Source organism: Ixodes scapularis, unplaced genomic scaffold (genome assembly GCF_016920785.2).
Source record: "Ixodes scapularis isolate PalLabHiFi unplaced genomic scaffold, ASM1692078v2 PGA_scaffold10__122_contigs__length_95168666, whole genome shotgun sequence".
NCBI lineage: Eukaryota > Metazoa > Arthropoda > Arachnida > Ixodida > Ixodidae > Ixodes > Ixodes scapularis.
The window spans coordinates 87,960,451-87,980,293 of NW_024609836.1; the positions used below are offsets into that span (position 1 = coordinate 87,960,451).

Sequence of the window (19,843 nt, forward strand, 5' to 3'; positions counted from 1 at the left end):
CTCGTCAAAGCGCCGCGACTGGGACTGTATCTGAAGGAGTCAGGAAAGGGTTGAAGGTCAGTTTTATGTGTTTGCTACCTGCTCGGTTCGTCTTAGAACGTGGATAGGGGCCGTGAAAAGAGCTACCAAGACTCCGTCGGACCACGATTGCTTGTGCGGGAAGCACCTTGAATTGAATTCACGGATAGTTGTGGTCGTCAGATTTAATTGTTTTGTTCCAACATGAACGCGGGAAAACCGCCAAGTTGTACGGACAACCTGCGAATTACGCTTAGTGCGTCTTCAGGTTCAAACGGCCGCCTGATCGTTTGAAAAATGAGGCGACAGTTGCTGAACGATCTGCTCTTTCAAACGATTCTGCTTGTCGTCTGCTCGTTCAAACGACAGCGGCCGTAGACCAAACGTTGACCAGGTGATTCCGATAGGAAATAAGTGCAGGCCTCAAAAGACTTTAAAGTTTGAATGTTGGTGGGGAAAGTAGGCTCGGTGTAAACAGTAGATACAACGAGATGTTGGTAATTTTTAAGACTGGCCATCACCGACTTGTATGCCTGATTCAATTGGTCCGATTCTGCTTGCGATTTTGAATATCGACGTCGACCATCTCAGCTAGGGTTCACGCTTTTGCAGCCCGAGTGACGTCATGACTGAAAATTGCGAGCAGAATATCATCATGCGAATCAGGCTGTAGCGTCCATTCTGCTGCGTCCACGCGGAATGAATCGCCGCGCATCACATTATTCACGCGAAGTTAGTTAGAGCACGTGGCTTTAATTAAGTTTGGCAGTTTAAAACAGGAAAGAAAGCGCGAACGAAGTTCGGACAATCCATGCACCCAACACCCACGAAGCCTCTGATCCGGGACTATCACTCTTCCTAACGCACCAGCAAGGGGAAAAGCGCCGGCAGCCCTTTCCCCGATTATCTCTCGCCCTCTTTCAGTAAAACGACCTATAGCGGAATCGTGCGCGTGCCCTCTCTCTTGTTTTACCCCGCCGAACCTGCTGAACTTCCCGGATGTGTGGAGAGTGCGCTGCGGTCAAACAAAATGGCGCCTCCCTGAGAGCGCTTACTGGAATGGTCTTTATACTTATCGCGAATGGTTACAAGGATATTCATACCTCCTCATTCCCTGGGTCCCCAAACGGGTACATTTGGAAAGCATGCGCCGTCAACTTATATTAAATAGTATAGACACGAAACCGAACGCACCCGTTTGGGTACTAATCAGTTCTCAAAACTGCCGCTAGATGCCACGAGTTGGCCGCGCTCAAACTTGTCAGGACGTGAAGATATGGCGGGCTCCAGCAGCGAAAACGTGCGTCGCCGGGCGGGTAAGTTAAAGTCATCGTACCTTCACAATCGCGCGTAAAATTTTGTTTCTTTGTGTTGACATCGCTTCATAACAAGAATGTCCAATCTCACAGCAAACTGTAGCACTTTAAGCACTTTATTATTTGAGATATCTTCGATTCATTATTGAAGTACCCAGTTGGGTACCTCAGGTCACGACTCGGCGTCGAAAAAATGTATTGGATGTCGAAACTACGCAAACTTGCTTCACCCGATTTTATTTTTTTTTCAGAAAAATTTCTAACGGATGAAGAAATAGAGCAACTACTCAATCAGAGTGATGTAGATGTGTCGGACGACGAAGACACCGTGGACTATTTCCACGACAGCAGTGACGATGAAACTGATAGTGGTGACACTGACACAGAAGTCCCACGAAGCAAGGGCCAAGAAAAAGACAAAAGGCGTGATCCTTTGTGGAAAGTCAAAGAGTAAGAATCAGACTAAAACTGTGTTTTCTGTTTGAATCTAACAATAACGCCTTGTTTTCAGCTTCCCAGCCCGCTTCGCGGATTCGCCAGTTTTGCCTGAAGTCCACTCGAACGCCCCCAGTTCAGCATTCAACTATTCCAAGAAGTATTTTCCACAGAGTTTCTGGAAGTTATGCGCAGATCAGACGAACCTCTACTCTGTCCAAGTGCGAGCTCACAGATCAGTGAAGACAACTTCATTGGAGTTGCAGAAACTGGCCGGAATTCACATGATCATGAGTCTTTTTGGACTTCCGAGGGCTAGGCTGTATTGGTCTAGTACGTTGGCAGTGCCGCTTGTCACCGAGAACATGGTGCGCGACCGATTTTTCGAGCTGCGTAGTATGTTGCACTTCGTCGATGTGACAGCAATCACGGAAGCCCAATCGCAAAACAAGTTGTTTCGAGCAGAGCCTATTTTCGAGTGCTTCCGAAAGGCTTGTCTTGAGCTTCCTCGCCCGGAAAAGCTCTCCATCGACGAGCAGATGATACCCTTCAGTGGACGGTGTCCTGCTCGTCAGTATGTCCCCAGTAAGCCAAACCCCGTTGGCTTGAAGAACTTTGTCCTGGCCACAACTGAGGGGCTTGTACTTGACTTTGTGATTTACACGGGGAAAGGAACCGTTCCCGATCATGACCTGAAGGAACTTGGACTTGGTGGTGCAGTCGTAAAGCGCCTTCTTGAAACAGTCCCGACCGAACAACCCGTCCAAGTGTTCACAGACCGATTCTTTACAGGTCTGAAGCTAGCAGACTTTCTCATCGAAAGGAACATTTACTTGACCGGCACAGTTATGTCCAACAGAACAGGAGGAGCAGCAGCAAAGCTGCCGAGCGACAAAGAAATGGCGCGGGGCGACTCATGTTGCGTTGTTCGCAACGACGATAAGGTCTGCATTACAAAATGGAAGGACAAAAAAGGAGTCACCCTGCTTTCGGCTGCGCTCGGTATTTCGCCGGAAGGAAAATGCAAAAGGTGGTCCAAAGAAGAAGGAAAAAAGGTTGAAATACCTCAGCCAGCATGCGTCAAGGCCTACAACACGGGCATGGGCGGTGTGGATCTAACTGACAGATACGTCTCCTATTACAGGACCAAAATACGTACAAAAAAGTGGACCATTAGGGTTTTTGCTCACTTTCTGGACCTGGCGACGATAAACTCATGGATAGAATATCGGAGTGACTGCAAGCGTTGTGGCGTTGCAAGGAAAGACACTTTGGACCTTTTCGAGTTCAAGAGTAGGATCGCCGAAGCGCTGATTCGTTCATGTCCGAAAGTTCAAGCTGATGGAGAGGAAGATGCTCTGGAGTCAGATGAAGAAAGTGAGTCCGCTCCCCCAGCCAGAAAACAGCGGAAGGTAGTTCCACTTCCGGTCGATGAGGTCCGCTTCGACATGTACGGACATTTTCCTGAGCACGTACCCTGCAAGTCGCAGATGAGATGCAGAAATCCCGGCTGTACCGGAAAAAGCCGCATCCGGTGCACAAAATGCGCCCTATTTTTTTGCTTGCAAAACAGGAATTGTTTTCGCGATTTTCATACTTCCAAGACCTGAGGTACCCACTTGGGCACAACGTTTTTCTCCCTTGCATGTGAAATGAATGTTTTTTCTTTCTGGGCAAATGTATACCAATACCACTCTTGACATATTAAATGAGTTTCATGTTTTTTTCTTTGGTACTTTTCTCTCAGCAAGGATATTCAATAAGTAGTGACTGGCGGGCCTTCAACTCATTTGCTCCGGCATTGGTGGCGAAACGTCTGTATTTTTCTTGATGTCTCGGCTATGGCTGAAGTTTTTAATCAGTGCCTTTTGTATGTTATGGTTAAGGATCAATAAAAAAAAACAGTCTCGCAATATTTCTCCTGTATTGTCACGATTAAAGTGTTGCAGAAAATAAAATATAACAAGTCAACGTTGTGGAAATCGACCTGCGTATTGTGAGTGCCATCCTAATTCTGAAACATTTATAGCTTCTCTATTTCCCTTTTTTTACATGGCGTGATTAAACGTTCCCAGTTACACAAACGTCGTCGACACAATAAGCTTATAGAACCAGACCGCAGCAATATTTATTTTTATTAGTCGGCAACAAATATTTGCCTTATCATTATTTCATTTCGCTGACAAAAGAAAACGCGTCAAAAGGTGTTCTTTTTATAGCGAGTTGATTGATCGATTATCCCCTTTGCTCACCTCCTTTGCTCATCGCGAGTTCGCTGTCACATCTGCTGGAACAAGCTCGTGGGTGCCCGCAACAGAGAACCAAATAGAGCAGAGGAAGATCGCGATGGCCTCCGTTTCTCCGCTGTTCCTTGTCTGCATTGTCTTTACATTCTGGACAGCAAAATGCTATGGCCATTTTGTCTCCGCTTTGAAAACTAACATCGACGTTGACATTCTCTGCGTGAAAGGAGCATACAGCAAGCACTGGGTTGTCTCCTACCTCCGGGCAAACTTTAAGAGTCGGACCTGGTGCGGTGACTGGCATCAGTACCTCGATCTTTTGAACGCGAGCACGACCTACAATCGAGAGACCTTAGTCGTCTTGCCAAGTAATGTTCTCAGACGAAGCCATCTTATTAGACTCATGTCTGCGAAAGTTTACGATTATCCTCTTACTACGTGGATTCTAATCACAAGTCGCGGGAATCCTCTCGAAGTCGAGACGTGGCCTCCTGAACTCCTGTGCCGAGTAGTGGTTGTTTGGCAACACGCCGCCTCGGTCGCCAAAGACCGCTTCTGGAACTGCAAGTTGCGGCGCACGATCGGCCGGAGACAATTGTTGAAGAACCTCTTGCGGGAAAAGAATCGACGGCCCGAATTTAAGAAGATAGCCTCAAGGCCGCTCAAGCTGGGCTGCACGTCCCACGGCGGGCCCAACGCCACATGTCGGTATAAGCCGATGACCCTCATGAAGAAAGTTCTCAAGGTCCTGAATGTCACCTTCGAGACGGTTAGCGTCGCGGATCACAAGTGGATGGACGAGCTCATGTACAAGCGCTTCGACGTGTTAGACGCTAACATCGTTTTTTCGGAGTACCGGCGAGCTCATGTCTTTTATCCCGCGTACCTGTACCACAACGAGGCGGTGTACTACGTTGGAGCGACGGCAACCATGCACAACAGCCTACACCTCAACTCGTCTTTTGCCGAGTTTCTGGCGTTCCTCGTGGCCACCGCTGTGGTCTGCCTGGCGTGTTTCTGCTTCATCAACTACCGTCACCGTCGGCCCCTGAGACAGGACATCGGAGGCATCGGCATGGTCCTCGTAGCAGCGGTGCTCGGCTTTCCTTACCCGGTTCCCGGTTCGTTCGATAGATCCACGTTCGGTCGCACCGTCCTTTTCTACTGGTTACTAGGCGGGACGTCCTTGGCCATCTTCTTCCAAAGTCTTCTGACGTCCAGCGCCAGCTACGGGGTCTACTGGGAAGCCGACAACACGCACGAGAAACTGGTCCCAGATCTCGTGGCCGGAGCTGTGTCGGTGTGCGTGGAACGACCGTTCTTTCACGGGTCCTTGTTGGAGCAGAGGGTCAACGACTCGGACTTCCTGGGACACATGGCCAGGGCCTTCAGGCGAAACCCAACCAATATGGAGACCGCGGACAAGTGCTTCAACCTCGCGACGAAAAGGACCCACGTGTTCCTCACGTCTGAGCACAGCCCCTGCAATTTGAAGATGTACGGGGAGAGGATCGTTCGTGGAAAGGAGACCATGCATCCGACGTTCGGCAGCACTCCCGTGAGAAAAGACTTCCCGCTGAGGGCCGAGTTCATGGCACTCAACCGGAGGCTCGTCGAGACCGGTCTGAGGAAGCACCACGCCGCCTGGGAGAAAGGCGACTGCTCTTTTGTCGAGCAGGCTGACGAGTCGGAGGTTCCTCTGGACGTGAGAGGCTTCATCACCTTGTATCTGGCCGGCTGCACGGCGGCGCTAGTGGTTCTTGTGCTCGAGTGGGTGACCAGGCTGGCGCACCTTTGATGTGAGCTGTCGTTTTGAAGACTGTCATCTCCAGCCTCTTTGCTTGTCGTTTTGTTGCAACGAGAAGAAAACAAAAATTGTGTTGAATAAATAATAAAGAGCGACGAAGATGACAACTGAAACGTTCCAGTGATCTCATCTTGTATTTTTTTTTTATGTGAACCTCTTTATATAATTTTAAGATTTTCAAACCAAGAGGAGGCATTTGCGATCCCTGTCCAGACGCCAAGGATTCCCAGGCGGCCCTCAATGAAACAAAATCTCCAGAAGGACCATGCGAATTCTGCGTTATCGTAAGAAGTCATCAAGCATAATAGTAGCCTGGGTACCCAAGCACTCAAGGGAACAAACTGCCTCATCCGAGCAGCAAAAGCCACTCATGAATTGCCGACAAAACTTCTTCAGAGTGTAAGCCAATGCGGAATCTGACAGATTCTTAAAACATCGGCGATGAAGATTTCCCAATCAATATATCAAGGAAACGTAAGTTCTAACACAAAAACAGCGGTACTGCACATAACACCGGCCTGCTGACTGCTCATTTTCATCGGACAGGTTTGACTGGAATCGTTATACCAAAAACATTTCTCTTACAAAAATAAGCAGCCTAAATCTTTCTCAGGCTTAGAAGTGGTATGTCGATAATGTACCCTAATGGTTCGTTTTAACGGGCGTGTACAGTTTATCATGGTTGACACAAGAAACGCTCACGATAGAAGCAGGCTCAGTGTTTCTTCACTTCGTTAAGTGAACGCTAGAGCTTACGAGCCCGGTCTCTCCTCAGCAGGAGTCGGTGTTATTTAGAGAGTGGATCAAAATTAACGGACACGCAACTGCAAGTTGAACTAAGTGCTGAACAGACACCAAATTTGCATGCTCGCGAACTTAGCCGCATTGTGAAGATACAGTTGAGGTATCCTGGATTCAGTCCTCACCCCTGCCGTTTCGATCTGGATGAGCATCGTAGCGGTGTGCGGTCGTGTATCACTATACCGCGTGGTGCACGTCAAAGACCCCAGGCTAGCGGCTGTAATGCGCTGGCTAAATTTCTCATCTAGAGCTGTGACACAAGACGCCCATTGAAGCTGACTAACTTCCGGCTCTATAATCCTACGCACGACGCAATAGACCGATCTCACTAAGCGTTCCACGCATGCGCAAGGCCGCCATAGCTTAGTCCAGAGGAGGCAGGTGCCACTTGGGTGCCATCGCCTCGTGTCGTCTCGGACTCTGCTGGCGCAGACCCCCAGCGTGGTTGTCGCGCGCGCAGAAAGGCAAAGTCTTCACGATGCATGCCGGCAGCGGTGCCGCAACGAAATTGAATGGTGAGATCAATTTATTTAAAAATAAGATATAGTTTGCATCCACACAACTGCCGCAGCACGTTCTTGTTTCTCGCGTCCGCTCTTGAATCTTCGTCTTCAAAGAGCGTCATTCGCTGTGTGAAAATTGCAGCCGCTATGGCCACGAAAACGTGACCAAGAATCCGCGTGCAGTGGGCGTGGAGGAAAGCACGATCGGTGCAGCTTTCAATAAAACAAACCAAAATGTGTTAACTGGGGCAGGTACCACGGTGGCCTGACTCAAGCGTGCCCAAAGAGTGTTGATCAGAGGTCAGCAGAAGTTCGCAAACGAAGGTACACTACGATTTCCGGTTAGGAACAAACTGATGTCCGACAAGATATTTGTCAACAATCCCAAACGTTGAACCCCGATGATTTTTTTAGCTCACTCGTACTCCCCAAAAAAGAAACACTGACTCGGGTAAGTCGCACCGCAATGTTTTCAAGCTCATTAAAACTTTGGTTTGGGCTAGTTGGTCCATGGTAGGTATATGGTTTAAAAGCGCGAACAGGCAGCTGGGGACAATAGAAAATAACACAAACGACAGGGACAAGGCGCTCGCATACTGTGGCTCTTTGAAAGAAATTTCTCCGTCAAGCTAACATTAAAAAAACGATGTCGATCATTGAAATTCTCTGCCATCTGCTAGAAAAAAATTCCCTACATACATTTCCCAAAAAGCGTTTCCGAGTACTTCGGGATACTGACAGAAAAAAAAAATCAGAAGTCCCTTATGCCAAGAGATGCTAAAGATAACGAGTCTTCTTGGAACTCAGCCCTCTGCAGTTTGTAATTGACATGAGAAGCAATCAACTAAATAGTCACACATCAGTAATGAGCCACAAAAGTAAAGAAATAAAGATCTCGATTTTTATCACTCTTATTTTTCTGCCAGAAAAAGAAAGAATGCTTTCAAGATAGCTTGAGTGTTACAACCGTGCTTCCATGGAATGCCAATGACTTCCAGTCAATGCCCTTTGCTTTTAAGAGACGTGTTTGGAAATATTTTATGTACTTGCAATTACAGAACCTAGCATCAGTGATTATGTAAATTTTAGATTATACCCTTATTGCACAAAAAAGAAAACATCTTGAAATAATCACGTACACTTTATTAGGAATGCAAAACACCTTAATTATTTCGAAGTTTGTGTAACTCACCACGGCAGAAGTGCGTACGTTTGTGCAATTATAAAAGAACAAACTCCGCCATGTTGGCGTCATATCTGCCTACATCTAGGCACGCGACCTTACAAATTGCGACGTCTCGACATCCTTGTGCAGAGCAGCCCTTTCTCGCATTTATAAGGTTTTTTTTTACCCATCGTGAGTTTTGAGGCAGCACCCCGAACGAAAAGGGAGGATGCCGTATTCATGAAATCACGAAGAGGTTGAATTTTCTCTTGTTCGACATCTCACCGAAGCGAAAATGTGATCTGGACTAAACATTTGTGTCAACTGACTATCTGAAACATGTTGCCTGCAGGTAAACTGACCTTGAAACAAGGGAGAATATCCACTTTCCGGTTCTAACGCCTGTTGGGGGTTCTGAGAGAAGCAGAAAACAGGACTCGATGCGTCTTACGTGTTAGTACCAGATTTCTAAGCTCGCAAATAAAATAAATAATAATTACGGCAATAACCAATTTTCAGTTAGTGCCCTCTATATCAGATTGTATCATGCGGGTAACACATAAAATAACGCTCCCCTTTAATCTAACAGATATTATTACAGAACGCGTAAGGTTGCGCGCCAGTCGTAGACAAGCAGAAAGGAAAACCAGACGCACACACGAGGATTATCGCGATGTGCGAAGAATACAAAAGAATTGGTACACCGACATCCCGGTGCGCTCGGCCGACGTGAATGGAGATCTTTGGATAGAAAAGTCTCCCCGCTCATTTCTGAAGACGTGGAATCCTGGCTCCTGTGTATCAACTCTGTTTATTTCCCCTCTCATTGCGTCAGGGTTGCACAGATGTCGAAATTGCCACTGCGTTCTGCAATCGAATTACCCAAAACCCGTGCTACATCAGGTGCCAAAAAAAAAAAAAAAAAGTTGTCTCGTCGCCGCCAAAAGAGGCCTCTGTAGACAAAGCCTTTCAAGGGCGAAGCTCCTTATGGTCTAGCCTTGTCCGTCCGCCCTTCCGTCTGGCCGGCCGGCGTTCGTGCTCATATAAAAAGAAAAAAAATGTTTGCGGAGTCGACAGGATTCGAATCTGTGCGAGGAGACCCCAATGGATTTCTAGTCCACGAGTGCGGGACGAGTAAGGGGCTCTGAGATGTGGTAGTAACTTAAGAGCTGGAGTTCTTGTCATGGATGAAACGTTGCATGTAGCCGTTCAACGTTTATACAGGAGAGGGCGCTGCGGTCAAATGCGTAGATAATCGCGTTAAATTTTGCATGTATTGGCTCAACGTTTATAGACGAGAGGGCGCTGCGGTCAAATGCTCAAATGCGTATATAACCACGTTCCATACCACGCATTCTCTTTCTGACATGGACCGTTGACTTAAGCGGTGGAGATGCGTTCCCACGGCTTTTAGCGGATCCAAGCTGATCCGCTAGACGAACCACTGGCTCTGCATTTCACCGACCATAAAGCAGTAATAATGAAGTCGAAACGCAACCCGGAACTCAGCACTACCTATGAGCAATAAAAAAAAATCAGCACCATCAGCACTAGCTATGGACAATAAAATCAAAATCATCAGCACCACCAGAGATTCGCCCCAGTCAACATCATTTACCACGTGGAGATGCGGTCATTTTTTTACTTTTGAGGAGCGGGTTCACGCCTTGCAGGACTTCAATAATAGATGCTCACCCGCTCCAGACGTCGTAACCTATCCAGAACTCCGTTTTGAAGGGGGGGGGGGGGGGGGGGGGGGCTGGAAAACTTGTAAGGATACTATTCTCCCATTCTTCTAGCGCACCGGGGTCCACCCATGTCAATTTGCCCTCCGAGAAGGGTGGGAAAGCGGCGGGGTCGACTTTGTTTGGGGGGGCGGCCGCCCCCGTCGCGCCCCCCCCCCCCCCCCCCCCTTCTTCTTCCCTTGGATCCGCCCCTGAACCTATTTTACATCTCACGATGGACACTTTTCGAATAAGGTAACCAACCATTTGCTAACGGTGTTCTTCTGCCTTTCTGTAAGCCAGGCAAAGTTTTTGTTTTTCCGAAGGGTGGACGCTCGCCTGTCAAATTGGATCTAAAACAGCGAACTATTTTTATTAAAACAACTTCAGGGACCATATCATTGGGCGAGGAGTTCCACGAGGATGCCTGCCTATGCTCTTCAACGTACCACTCATTTATTTCGGCCACAAGTTTCCAAAGCTAAGTCAGCCCTTAATTTCTGCGGATGACATCAAGATTTGGCAGACACACACCAATCGCTTTGGTAGGCAGATCAGCAAAATCAGCAACTTCAGCAAGAGCCCAAGTGGCTCTTGCTGAAGTTAAGCCTACAGGAACGTGCCATAAGCTTATCCCCAGAAAAAAAAAAAAGGGGGGGGGGGGGGGGGGGGAGTGTCAATGGCATTTCCGTGAATGTCACTAAGATGTTCCCCGCTGGTCTTTGCTGGCAATTCTCACCAAACCAGCGATGTGCCAAATAATCAACTAAATATATTTAAGAATAGATACTAAATACCCATTTGAAAATGCGTTTAGAGTAGTATTTAAGTTACTTTTAGCACGAACTATTTTGAGTAGAGTACAAATACTTTGAAAAAGTAAATGAATAGCATTCGAAGTTACTTGGTAATTTTTGCAAGCTGGTAATATAAGAATAGTTAGAAAGGGGTGCGCTATTTTCTATTAATTCTCAGATTACCTTTATGACCTCCGAGAAGCGCCTTAGCTGCAAGTAAAGTTTATACACCGAAATAACTCGGGATATGCAACATAAGGCGTGCCGAAATATTTTAGGGCCTGCTTTCGTTTGACGGCAGGCTCTGCTCATGAAGCATTCCGCAACAAGTTCGTAATCTGCCCCGCCGCGATTCGGGGGACTTGATTTGACATGTAGTCCGACATTGCATATCCATAACAGCCGACCTAGAGGCTAGAAGTTGATAAGGCAGCCATACTCGTGGATGAGTATACGCGAGTGAACGACACTCGCGCAAGCTCAGGAGAAACATAGACTCGAAGACAGCAGCATCTGTCGCTTATTAACAACCAAGAGCGAGTGCTTTGTTCCCCAGTCAGAATCGAAGAGAAGTACCTAAATCTTCAAACTTCAAACACAGGGGAGTGTCCAGATATCCGCTTCTAAACCCCTTTCCCCTCTGCACCAGTTCAAACCACTCTTGGCACATTGAGGTCAAATGGTCATGATTCCAGAATCAGAAAACATGAGAAAGGCTGTGCGAGGAGGAAAAGCCTGCGGAAACAAGGAAAGTTGAAGTGGAGAGGAGCGAGCTCCTTTCCACAACGGCTTTTCTCGTGCCCGCCCCTTTTTTCCCTCGGACTGCCGTTCTTGTATTGTGTCTGACAATGGTTCAGAAATGACTCCACCTGGCGGAAAGCTGGTCGCGAGGATTTGGAGGATGAAACAATGCGCGCATTTGGAAGGAGATGAAAGAAACTCTCTTGAACGAGCTTCGGAGCAAAAGTTAAAGCACACAACGAGATTTGGGGAAGCCCAATCGAAGTCACTTCAGCTCAATAAAGTCAGCAGGATCTGGCTTCCTTGGCCGAGGGAGTGCCTGTGTTCGTATGAAAACGTGTTTGCGCATTTTCATACTGGAACCCCCTTAACCGGCGGTTTCCGAAAATGGTTCGTTGCGCTGGCGCCACAATCTTCCGCTGACGGATAGCTCCAGATAAAAGCTAGGGTCTGAGTGTAAAATCCGGATGTCATCCCCAGCCCTTTCTTAAGTCCAGGCGAATAAAGTTTAAAAAAAACTGGACAAGAAAACAAGAGGACACAGAGGCGGGCGTACTTGGCTTTCTATGAGGTCTTTTGTTGGCAATCGGAGACTGTGTTCTGCTCGTGCCTTGTTTCCTATTCTGTGTTCGGGTTCAGCTTTGCCCTGGAGTCTGACAATCCCTAGTTCCCTGGATTGCTTCGCCGACATTTTTTTCTAAGGTTACAAAATGTATTTGAGATACTGAGTACAAGGCAGTGAGAAATGTAATGGAGATAGAGTGGCAAACACTTTACACGAGATGCATTTTCAAGATACCAAGATACTACCAAAAGCATTTGAACTACAGTATCTCGAGAAGAGTGTTTAAGAGAGGCGCAAGACTGATCCAAACCAGGAAACACGTTTTTCGCTTTCATAAGAGACAGAACTTTATACCGGTTGATATTTTTTTTTATTCCCAACAGTTTTTTTTTTTTTTTTTAATGCGTCTTTATACTGTTACATGAATGCCGTCTTTAATATATGTTTCTCGAGCTCGGCGGACACTCAATGGGCGACCAACCGCCACATTACACCAATCGCAACCGTCACAGTCTGGTAAGTAATTAACTAAACTTCGTTAATTGACTTTTTTAATGAATGAAAATAGATTATGGTTCAAATTCGAAACTTGCTGGAATTCATTTAAAACCCCTAAATCAGTCATTTTCAGAAAGATTTGCAGCGCATGAGAGGCGTAGTAGTGCACTAAGTTACCACTCGTTCAGCAGGTACAAGGCAGGAGATATATTATAAGTGACTACAAAATCGCGCGGGCGCCTTACCAAACCGGTAGCCTTGTACCTGGTGCACGAGTTCAGTTCAGTTTACTGAACTGAACTCGTGAACTAGGTACAAGGCTACCGGTTGCGCGCTAAAGTTTCTAACTTTAGCGCACTAATGCGCTTCTCACGCGCTCAAAGTCTTTCTGAAAATTATCTATTTAGTTGTTTTAAATGACGCTCAGCAAGTTTTAATTAAAATTATGTGTCTATTTTCACTAATTTACGACGCAATAGGATACAATACATTACAATCTTTATTTGCTTCTTAAAATACAGTTCAAATGTTCATCCCATGTAAGCCAATACTAGCTTGTGCATAGGACCGGGCAGATTTACCTGCATTCTAGAGAATAATGTAACTTGTACTAGAGCGAGCCATTGTAAAAACGTCGGAGGACGCTTAAGTTTCGCCTTTAAGAGTGGAACGCGATAGCGCTATCGAATCCTCGGCCCGCTTGTGGCGTATCGCCTATGCACGCCTAGCCTCCGTCTCCGCCTTCAGTCTTACGTGGCCGACCCCGTCGCCGAGCAGGAGAAGACGTAGAGGCGGCATCCGCACTCGTAAAAGACGACGACCCAGAAGAGCGCCCCGCACTTGTAGGCGGCACCGCTTCCATGGCGCACGTGAGGTGTGGCGGCTGTGGCGCTGGAGAGAAGTGAAGGAAAAGGTGGAGTAAAAGGGTATTCACTTGGGCTAGTTGGTGGTACCTTTCAGGATTAAAAGCGCTAAAAAACGAGGGCCAGTAAAAGAAGACACACACAGAGTAGAGCACACTTGCAACTGAGGTTTAATCTGACTTAAACCGAAGAAAAAACATGTATGCCTAATCAACAACCATCCACGTCATGGGGACACATTGTCCAATAATCTACATATAATCTTTCTAGCTTGAGATAACAAAGTACCGTAGATACGCCACCTCCGAATCGTGCAATGCTATCGATGGGGCGCTAATGCATGTTTCGCCGTCGCACTTCCTTATAAAAAACGCCTCCGAAAGTTCCCTAGTCATTTTGTTACGATTCCTGCTCAGGACAACAGTTTCTTGAAGCTTTGGGCCACAATCGCATCGATTGCTAGTGTATCGCAAGATTACCCGAGGGCGAAGATCTTACTGCCAGTGCGTGTTCCCTTAGTCTGTCGTTTATGCAGCTTCCGGTTTGCCCTATGTGAACCCTTCCCCACGTTAAAGGTATTCTATACACCACCCCCAGCACCTCTTAGAAGACAAGGCCGTGGAGCTGTTCTCGTGACGTTGCAAAGGAAGGCCATCGGGTGCGCGCGTCGAAGCGAAGGCAACGCGCATGGATCGACCGTCGTAACGCGCTTTGAGTCACAGACGCGTGTCTTATTAGCTAAAATAAAAGCTGCACATAGCAACGGCTCTAAGAAACACTTTATTACACAGGCGAAACATTACACCGCCAAATAATTGGTACGAAATGGCACGAGGTAAGCGTATAAGACGTCTGCAGAACGAATGTGATTGTTTTAAGTCGGAAACTTTAAACCACGGAATTATCGTTGTAGGAATGCATATTTTATACAGAATTACTTCCACACAATGGCGAGACCCGCAGTGATTGGACGCGGCAAAACGGATCACAGTAAAAATCAGGCAGATGTGGTCAACGCGGAGGCGGCTAGACAAGTGTCACGATAATTTAAGCGATGTTTAGCGCATGCAGTCACTGGATTCTTGCATTACATCTAGGCCACATGGCAAAATTAATGTAATTTTGATCGAATGACCTTATGGGGTTGGCAATTCAGCCCGCGGCACTCGTATAGCAACTCAGGATCGCGAGCCAATTCAAACGCCTATCATTTAATGAAAACTTTTCCTTGTGGCAGGGGTATACTAAACTTATTATTTACAATCAACTGATTCTTGCGGGCTCGAACTGCCATAAAATATTTTTATTCACTAATATTATTACCTTATACAGCTAGGATTGTAGTGCAGGCAATAAGAGAACATTAGTATAAATGTATAAATAAACACATAAGCACAAACAAAGCACGTTTAATAATCGCGCGTAAGCTTGTTACCCACGTTCCAGTCAAAAATTTGAATGTTACCAGGCATATTGACAAATGACTACACGCGTAAAAGGGCGCAGTTAGTGCCACGCAGAGGCACTAGGACAGGCCGCCATGTTTAGGTCACTACAGCAGACGATACACGCCACAACGATGTTTGCCGCACAGCATTTCAGGGGGATAGAACTCTCATTCAAGTACGGTTGTTCAGAGAGTTACCCGAGTTCATTGTTTCGGCGTGTGACACAGGTGAAGGCCAAGTAACGGGCTTTCTTAGAGAGGTTGTTTGTGCGTACCAATTTCTTAGTGTGCGATTTTCAAGAGAGTACTTAAACTCTGTCACACGAAAGCGTCTGAAGCGAGATCTTGTTGAATGCCTGTTTCCCGTCCCATTGTATCGCTCTTTGTTCTCCGACAGTACTGACCGTGATGTGCTTCCCCGCGTGAAAAGAATGCTAGTTCCCGGATCTGTGAAAACCTTTTATTTTAAACTACATACCAACACGCTTCCAGTAAAGACATGGTTAGCAAAAAAGGGCATGTTTGTACCATGGAGCGAGGACTGTATTTTGTGCAAGAAACCGGAGACCGTGGAGCACGTGTTCCTGGACTGCTGGGATGCTATCCTGTTCTGGGACGTGCTCCAACGCACTCTTAAAAAAGACCTATCGCTCACGGCTCGGGGAATACGCTTTTTGTCTGTGGAAGGGACGCCTTTCCCATATGACCTCGTATTTTTACTGGGCCTGCACGCTATTTGGAGATGTAGGATGGCAGTTCGTCACGCAGATCTGGATGCCCGTCCAGTACGGTATTATTTCATTGAAAATATAAACTTGATAGCAGCTGTCTACGAGAAAGTATGTCTGGAACTGGAGTGGTTGCCTGCATTTTTGAAGCTGTCGATGATGAGAGAATTTTAACAATTCTCACCGCCTCTCCAAACCTTACAGGCGACGTTCTATCGTCGCCTTCACTAACGTCGTCAATATAATATTGCACATGTTCAAGTGAAATTTATCGTGCATTGTGAATCTTTGTTCACTGTAAATATCTTGCAATAAAGAAAAAAAAAAAAAGGATCGGTGGCCGAGTGGTCTAGCGCACACCAGCTCGGAGCACGTGGAGCGAAAGCTCGCGCTGCAGAACCCAGGGATCCTGGGTTCGAGCCCCACCCCTGCCCGTTTCGATCTGGATGAGCATCGTACCGGCGTGCGGTCGTGTATCACTACTGCGTGATGCACGTTAAAGACCCCAGGCTAGCGGCTGTACCGCACTGGCTAAATTTCTCATCTACAGCTGGGAGACTCGTCGCCCCTGTGAGGCAGACCAAGTTCTAGGCTGTATAAACACACACACAACCCATTTTTTTTTTTGCACAGCATTTCACGCTCGCCGATGTGTAGTGCATGTCCGCTGGCCATGCCTGAAGGCCACAACGAGCTATAGGCGCTCGAGACCAGGAACTGCATATACAGAATCGGGGCACGAGGAAGCAGGTAGGTTCTAGCTGGACTCGAATAAAACAAGGAACCGCGACGCTTATGTACCTTAGTGGCTGTGTTCCAAATCTTACTCAAATGGATCCGAGTTACTCCGGCGGGTCATGTCACGTGACAACACAGATTGAAAAGCGCTGGACGCAGGGAGGTTTTAGAACGCCAAGGTACAAAACCCTTACCCTGGAGTAAGATCGAGTAAATTTTGGAACACGGCCAGTGTGATCACGTAAAACATGATGTCATAAGTAGAGGAATTACAAACATTGCCCCTGTAGGAAGCGGTAACGCCTGCTGCCTGCAACGCAGCAAGGTGCGCGCTGCAGAAACCGACGGCGGCGTCGCCCGTGACGAGGCAGAGAACTACCAGCGGCGAAATATCATGAAATAACGACACGACGTTCCGATGCAACATCGTGGAGGAAGCTGACCGACACATGGCGATTTGCTGTCCCATGATGCTGTGCGAACAGAAACTGACGAAAAACCCACCGTCGGGGGGCGCATGAGTGAAAGGGGTCTATTGCACAACAGGATCACTACGAGGAGCGAGATTCAATTCTATCACGCGAATAAAGCAACCGCCTGCAGAACCCTACTTCCGTCCTTCGTGACCAACAAAGCCCGTAAATAAGTTCTTTCTCACCTGTCGATCGTATCCATACGTCCCGCAATATACGTCACGAAAACGTTTGAACACGACCTCCGAGAATTATTTATCTCTGTCGAGGGAGAAAGGTCTATCGATAATCGACCATTGCCATCGTAGACTAGTTGCCACATATGTCACGCACACCGTAGCCTTACTCGTTCCGCGAGTCCGCGTAAATGCCGTTGTAACAAGAGAACACAAACGAACCCCACAAAAGAGCAGCGGCAGAAGCGTGGGACGAAAGGTTTGACGTCGTCGACCGCTTTCTTGATCGCGTGCGCTCCCTGCGGCGGCGACTGGATTTTTTCCTTTTCCTTATTTTGTAAAATGTCTCGGCGCGCTTTTTCAGGCCCGGAAGAGGAGCTCTAAAACCGCGGACACCGCGCGCGGCTCCACAATATAAGAATGTTCAATCTTCGTTTCGACTCTGAAGCGAAGATTTTGGCCTCAAATAACTCCTTCCCGAAGTTGTGAAACGTCACCTTGTCGTCACCGATAACTTCCACAAACGACGGTCTCACGCATCGGCCAACCCTGCTTCGCATACACAGCCATGCTACTCCAAGAAGCCAACCTCAAAGAACCCAAAATTGTTGGATACAACCACTTCTACACACCATCTATCCACAGGAAACAACGGGAAGGTCGCCGAACCCCGAGGACAGGCACTACTTTACCTTCAGAAAACACTACCCCCCCTAAAAATTGATACACGCACTTAGTGCAGCGTCTACCAAGAAATCGTCGCCGTCCGAATCCTCGAGCCTCAGCCTCACCAGGTCATCCTCGTTTCGCCTTACATCAGGCCGGAAGCCAGAGCCAATGGCACAGACAAAAAAGCACAACTTCGGGTGGATCGAACATATTCGGAACATATACCCGGAAGACAGAATTTTCATAGCAGGAGACTTCAACGTGCATCACCAAGCCTGAGGCTACTCTGGCACAAGCAGGAGAGGGGAGGCCCTCTTGGAAGCTTTCGAAACAGCCCATCTGACCCTGGCAAACGACACCCAAGCCAAAACTAGGCTCCGCAACACCACAACTCAGGGAGACTCTACACCCGACCTCACCATCATCGATCCCAGACTCCGCATCACTGGGGCAGTATACCCTGACGCCTGGGGCAGCGATCACCTACCCATCATTATCACCTTACCCTTAACCAAAAAAGGAACCCAGAAATGAAAACCTACTACCAATCAGTGGGACCGATTCAGACAGCAGCTCTTCATCTCCCTTGACCCCCAGGACCTATCGACAGCCATCTCAAAAAGCATCGTGACTGCCAAAAACACTGCAGCCATCGTGAAGGAAGTCAAGATGGAAGCTCCCACTCCTGACACACACCTTCTTTCGCTCTGGAAGAAACGAACCCTTAAACTCACGGAATATAGAAGCGACAGGACCCAAAAGGCCCTTCAGGAACTCAACCAAATCACGTCGGAAGCAGCTGACTACGCCAAAACTCTTAAGATGAACGAAGGCTCGAGCATTGCGAGTCTTTAGATCGCCACACATCATTACGGAGACTGCGGAGGACTTCCCACGGCATGCTAGGGATCAGCAAGACCGGAAAGAACATTGAGAACATGGCCTTAGCTCTCGATAAGCCACTTGAAGCGGTACTACAAGATCTCGGAAATGTCTTCTTCCCCCAACCCTCATCCACTCCGGAGCCATCTCTGTACGACCCGGAACCCTTACACGCAGACCCGCAACCTTAGATTCACCCAATCACCATGTGGGAGCTCGAGGCAGCAATCGGCAAAGGCAAGGTCAAGGCGGCACCCGAGCCTGATGGCATCACCATCAGTATGCTGAGGAATCTCCCCACACCGGTCAAACAACAACTACTGCAATAGTTCAATCAGATCTGAACCCACGACACCTTTTCGGAAGAGTGAAGAGAATCTTGGGTCACGCCGATTCCCGAAGCCGGCATACTATTAAACACCCCAAGAACACTCGCCCGATCTCTCTCTTTCATCATGTGCAAGTTATTCGAAAGAATTGTCCTCGCACGGATTGTCCTCGCACCCCACCCAAACCAGCTTCCGCAAGCACCTGGGCATGAGAGACAGCCTTCTTCTTTTAACCAGGGACGCATACAGCCACAAACCAGGAAGGCTTTGCTCGCTCGTCGATGTCCGACATCAGCGAAGCCTTTGATTCTTTACCTCACAATGTAATCATCCGTGCACTTCAGCAGAGCTTCATCACACCCCTACCCCTCAATTTTGTCAAAGCCTTCTTAAAGCAGAGGATATATTTCATCCGGTCCGGAAACATCTAAGGCCTTACCCGGCACAACCAGAAAGCGGTACTATCCCCAGCCCTCTTCAACAACGCCATGGCTCCCTTCGCCTGGAGGCTTGAGAAAGTCCCATCCCTCAAATTTACCATTACGCCGACGAAATCACCATTTGGACGCAAGAAAGCACCCCCGACAAGAGAAGATAAACCTTGCAGCAAGGACTCGATAGTCGATATTATCGAAACTTTTTTCAGGGAGACAAGACTTACCCCTTCCCCGGACAAGACCAAATATATGATATTTGCCCGACGCGGAAACCCAACCCTTAGCCTCACTTTCGGAGGAGCCCCATCGAGAAAGCTGATAGCCATAAAATCCTCGGCATTATCTTCAATTCGAGAGGCTTCCCGAAAGAGTGGATCACTCAGATATCGAAATCCTGGAAGCAGAGCGCAGCCCTCATTCGTCGGACGGCCCACAAGGCAGGCGAATTTGGCGAACGGGTAGCCAAGACCCTGTCCCAGGCGGTACTC

General features: G+C 47.7%; 2 protein-coding genes across 2 annotated transcripts; both read left to right on the forward strand.

Annotated features, from left to right (window-relative positions):
- Nucleotides 1-1,256: 1,256 nt before the first annotated feature.
- Nucleotides 1,257-3,510, forward strand: LOC120845820 (piggyBac transposable element-derived protein 2-like). The gene is made up of 3 exons (XM_040503478.2): nucleotides 1,257-1,334; nucleotides 1,586-1,784; nucleotides 1,846-3,510. The coding sequence occupies exons 1-3, from the start codon at nucleotides 1,295-1,297 to the stop codon at nucleotides 3,377-3,379; spliced, it is 1,773 nt and encodes a 590-aa protein (XP_040359412.1). The 5' UTR covers nucleotides 1,257-1,294; the 3' UTR covers nucleotides 3,380-3,510.
- A 605-nt stretch (nucleotides 3,511-4,115) lies between these two features.
- On the forward strand, nucleotides 4,116-5,812 carry LOC8051940. The gene has a single exon (XM_002435541.4). The coding sequence runs from the start codon at nucleotides 4,116-4,118 to the stop codon at nucleotides 5,808-5,810; it is 1,695 nt and encodes a 564-aa protein (XP_002435586.4). The 3' UTR covers nucleotides 5,811-5,812.
- The last annotated feature ends 14,031 nt before the right edge of the window (nucleotides 5,813-19,843 follow it).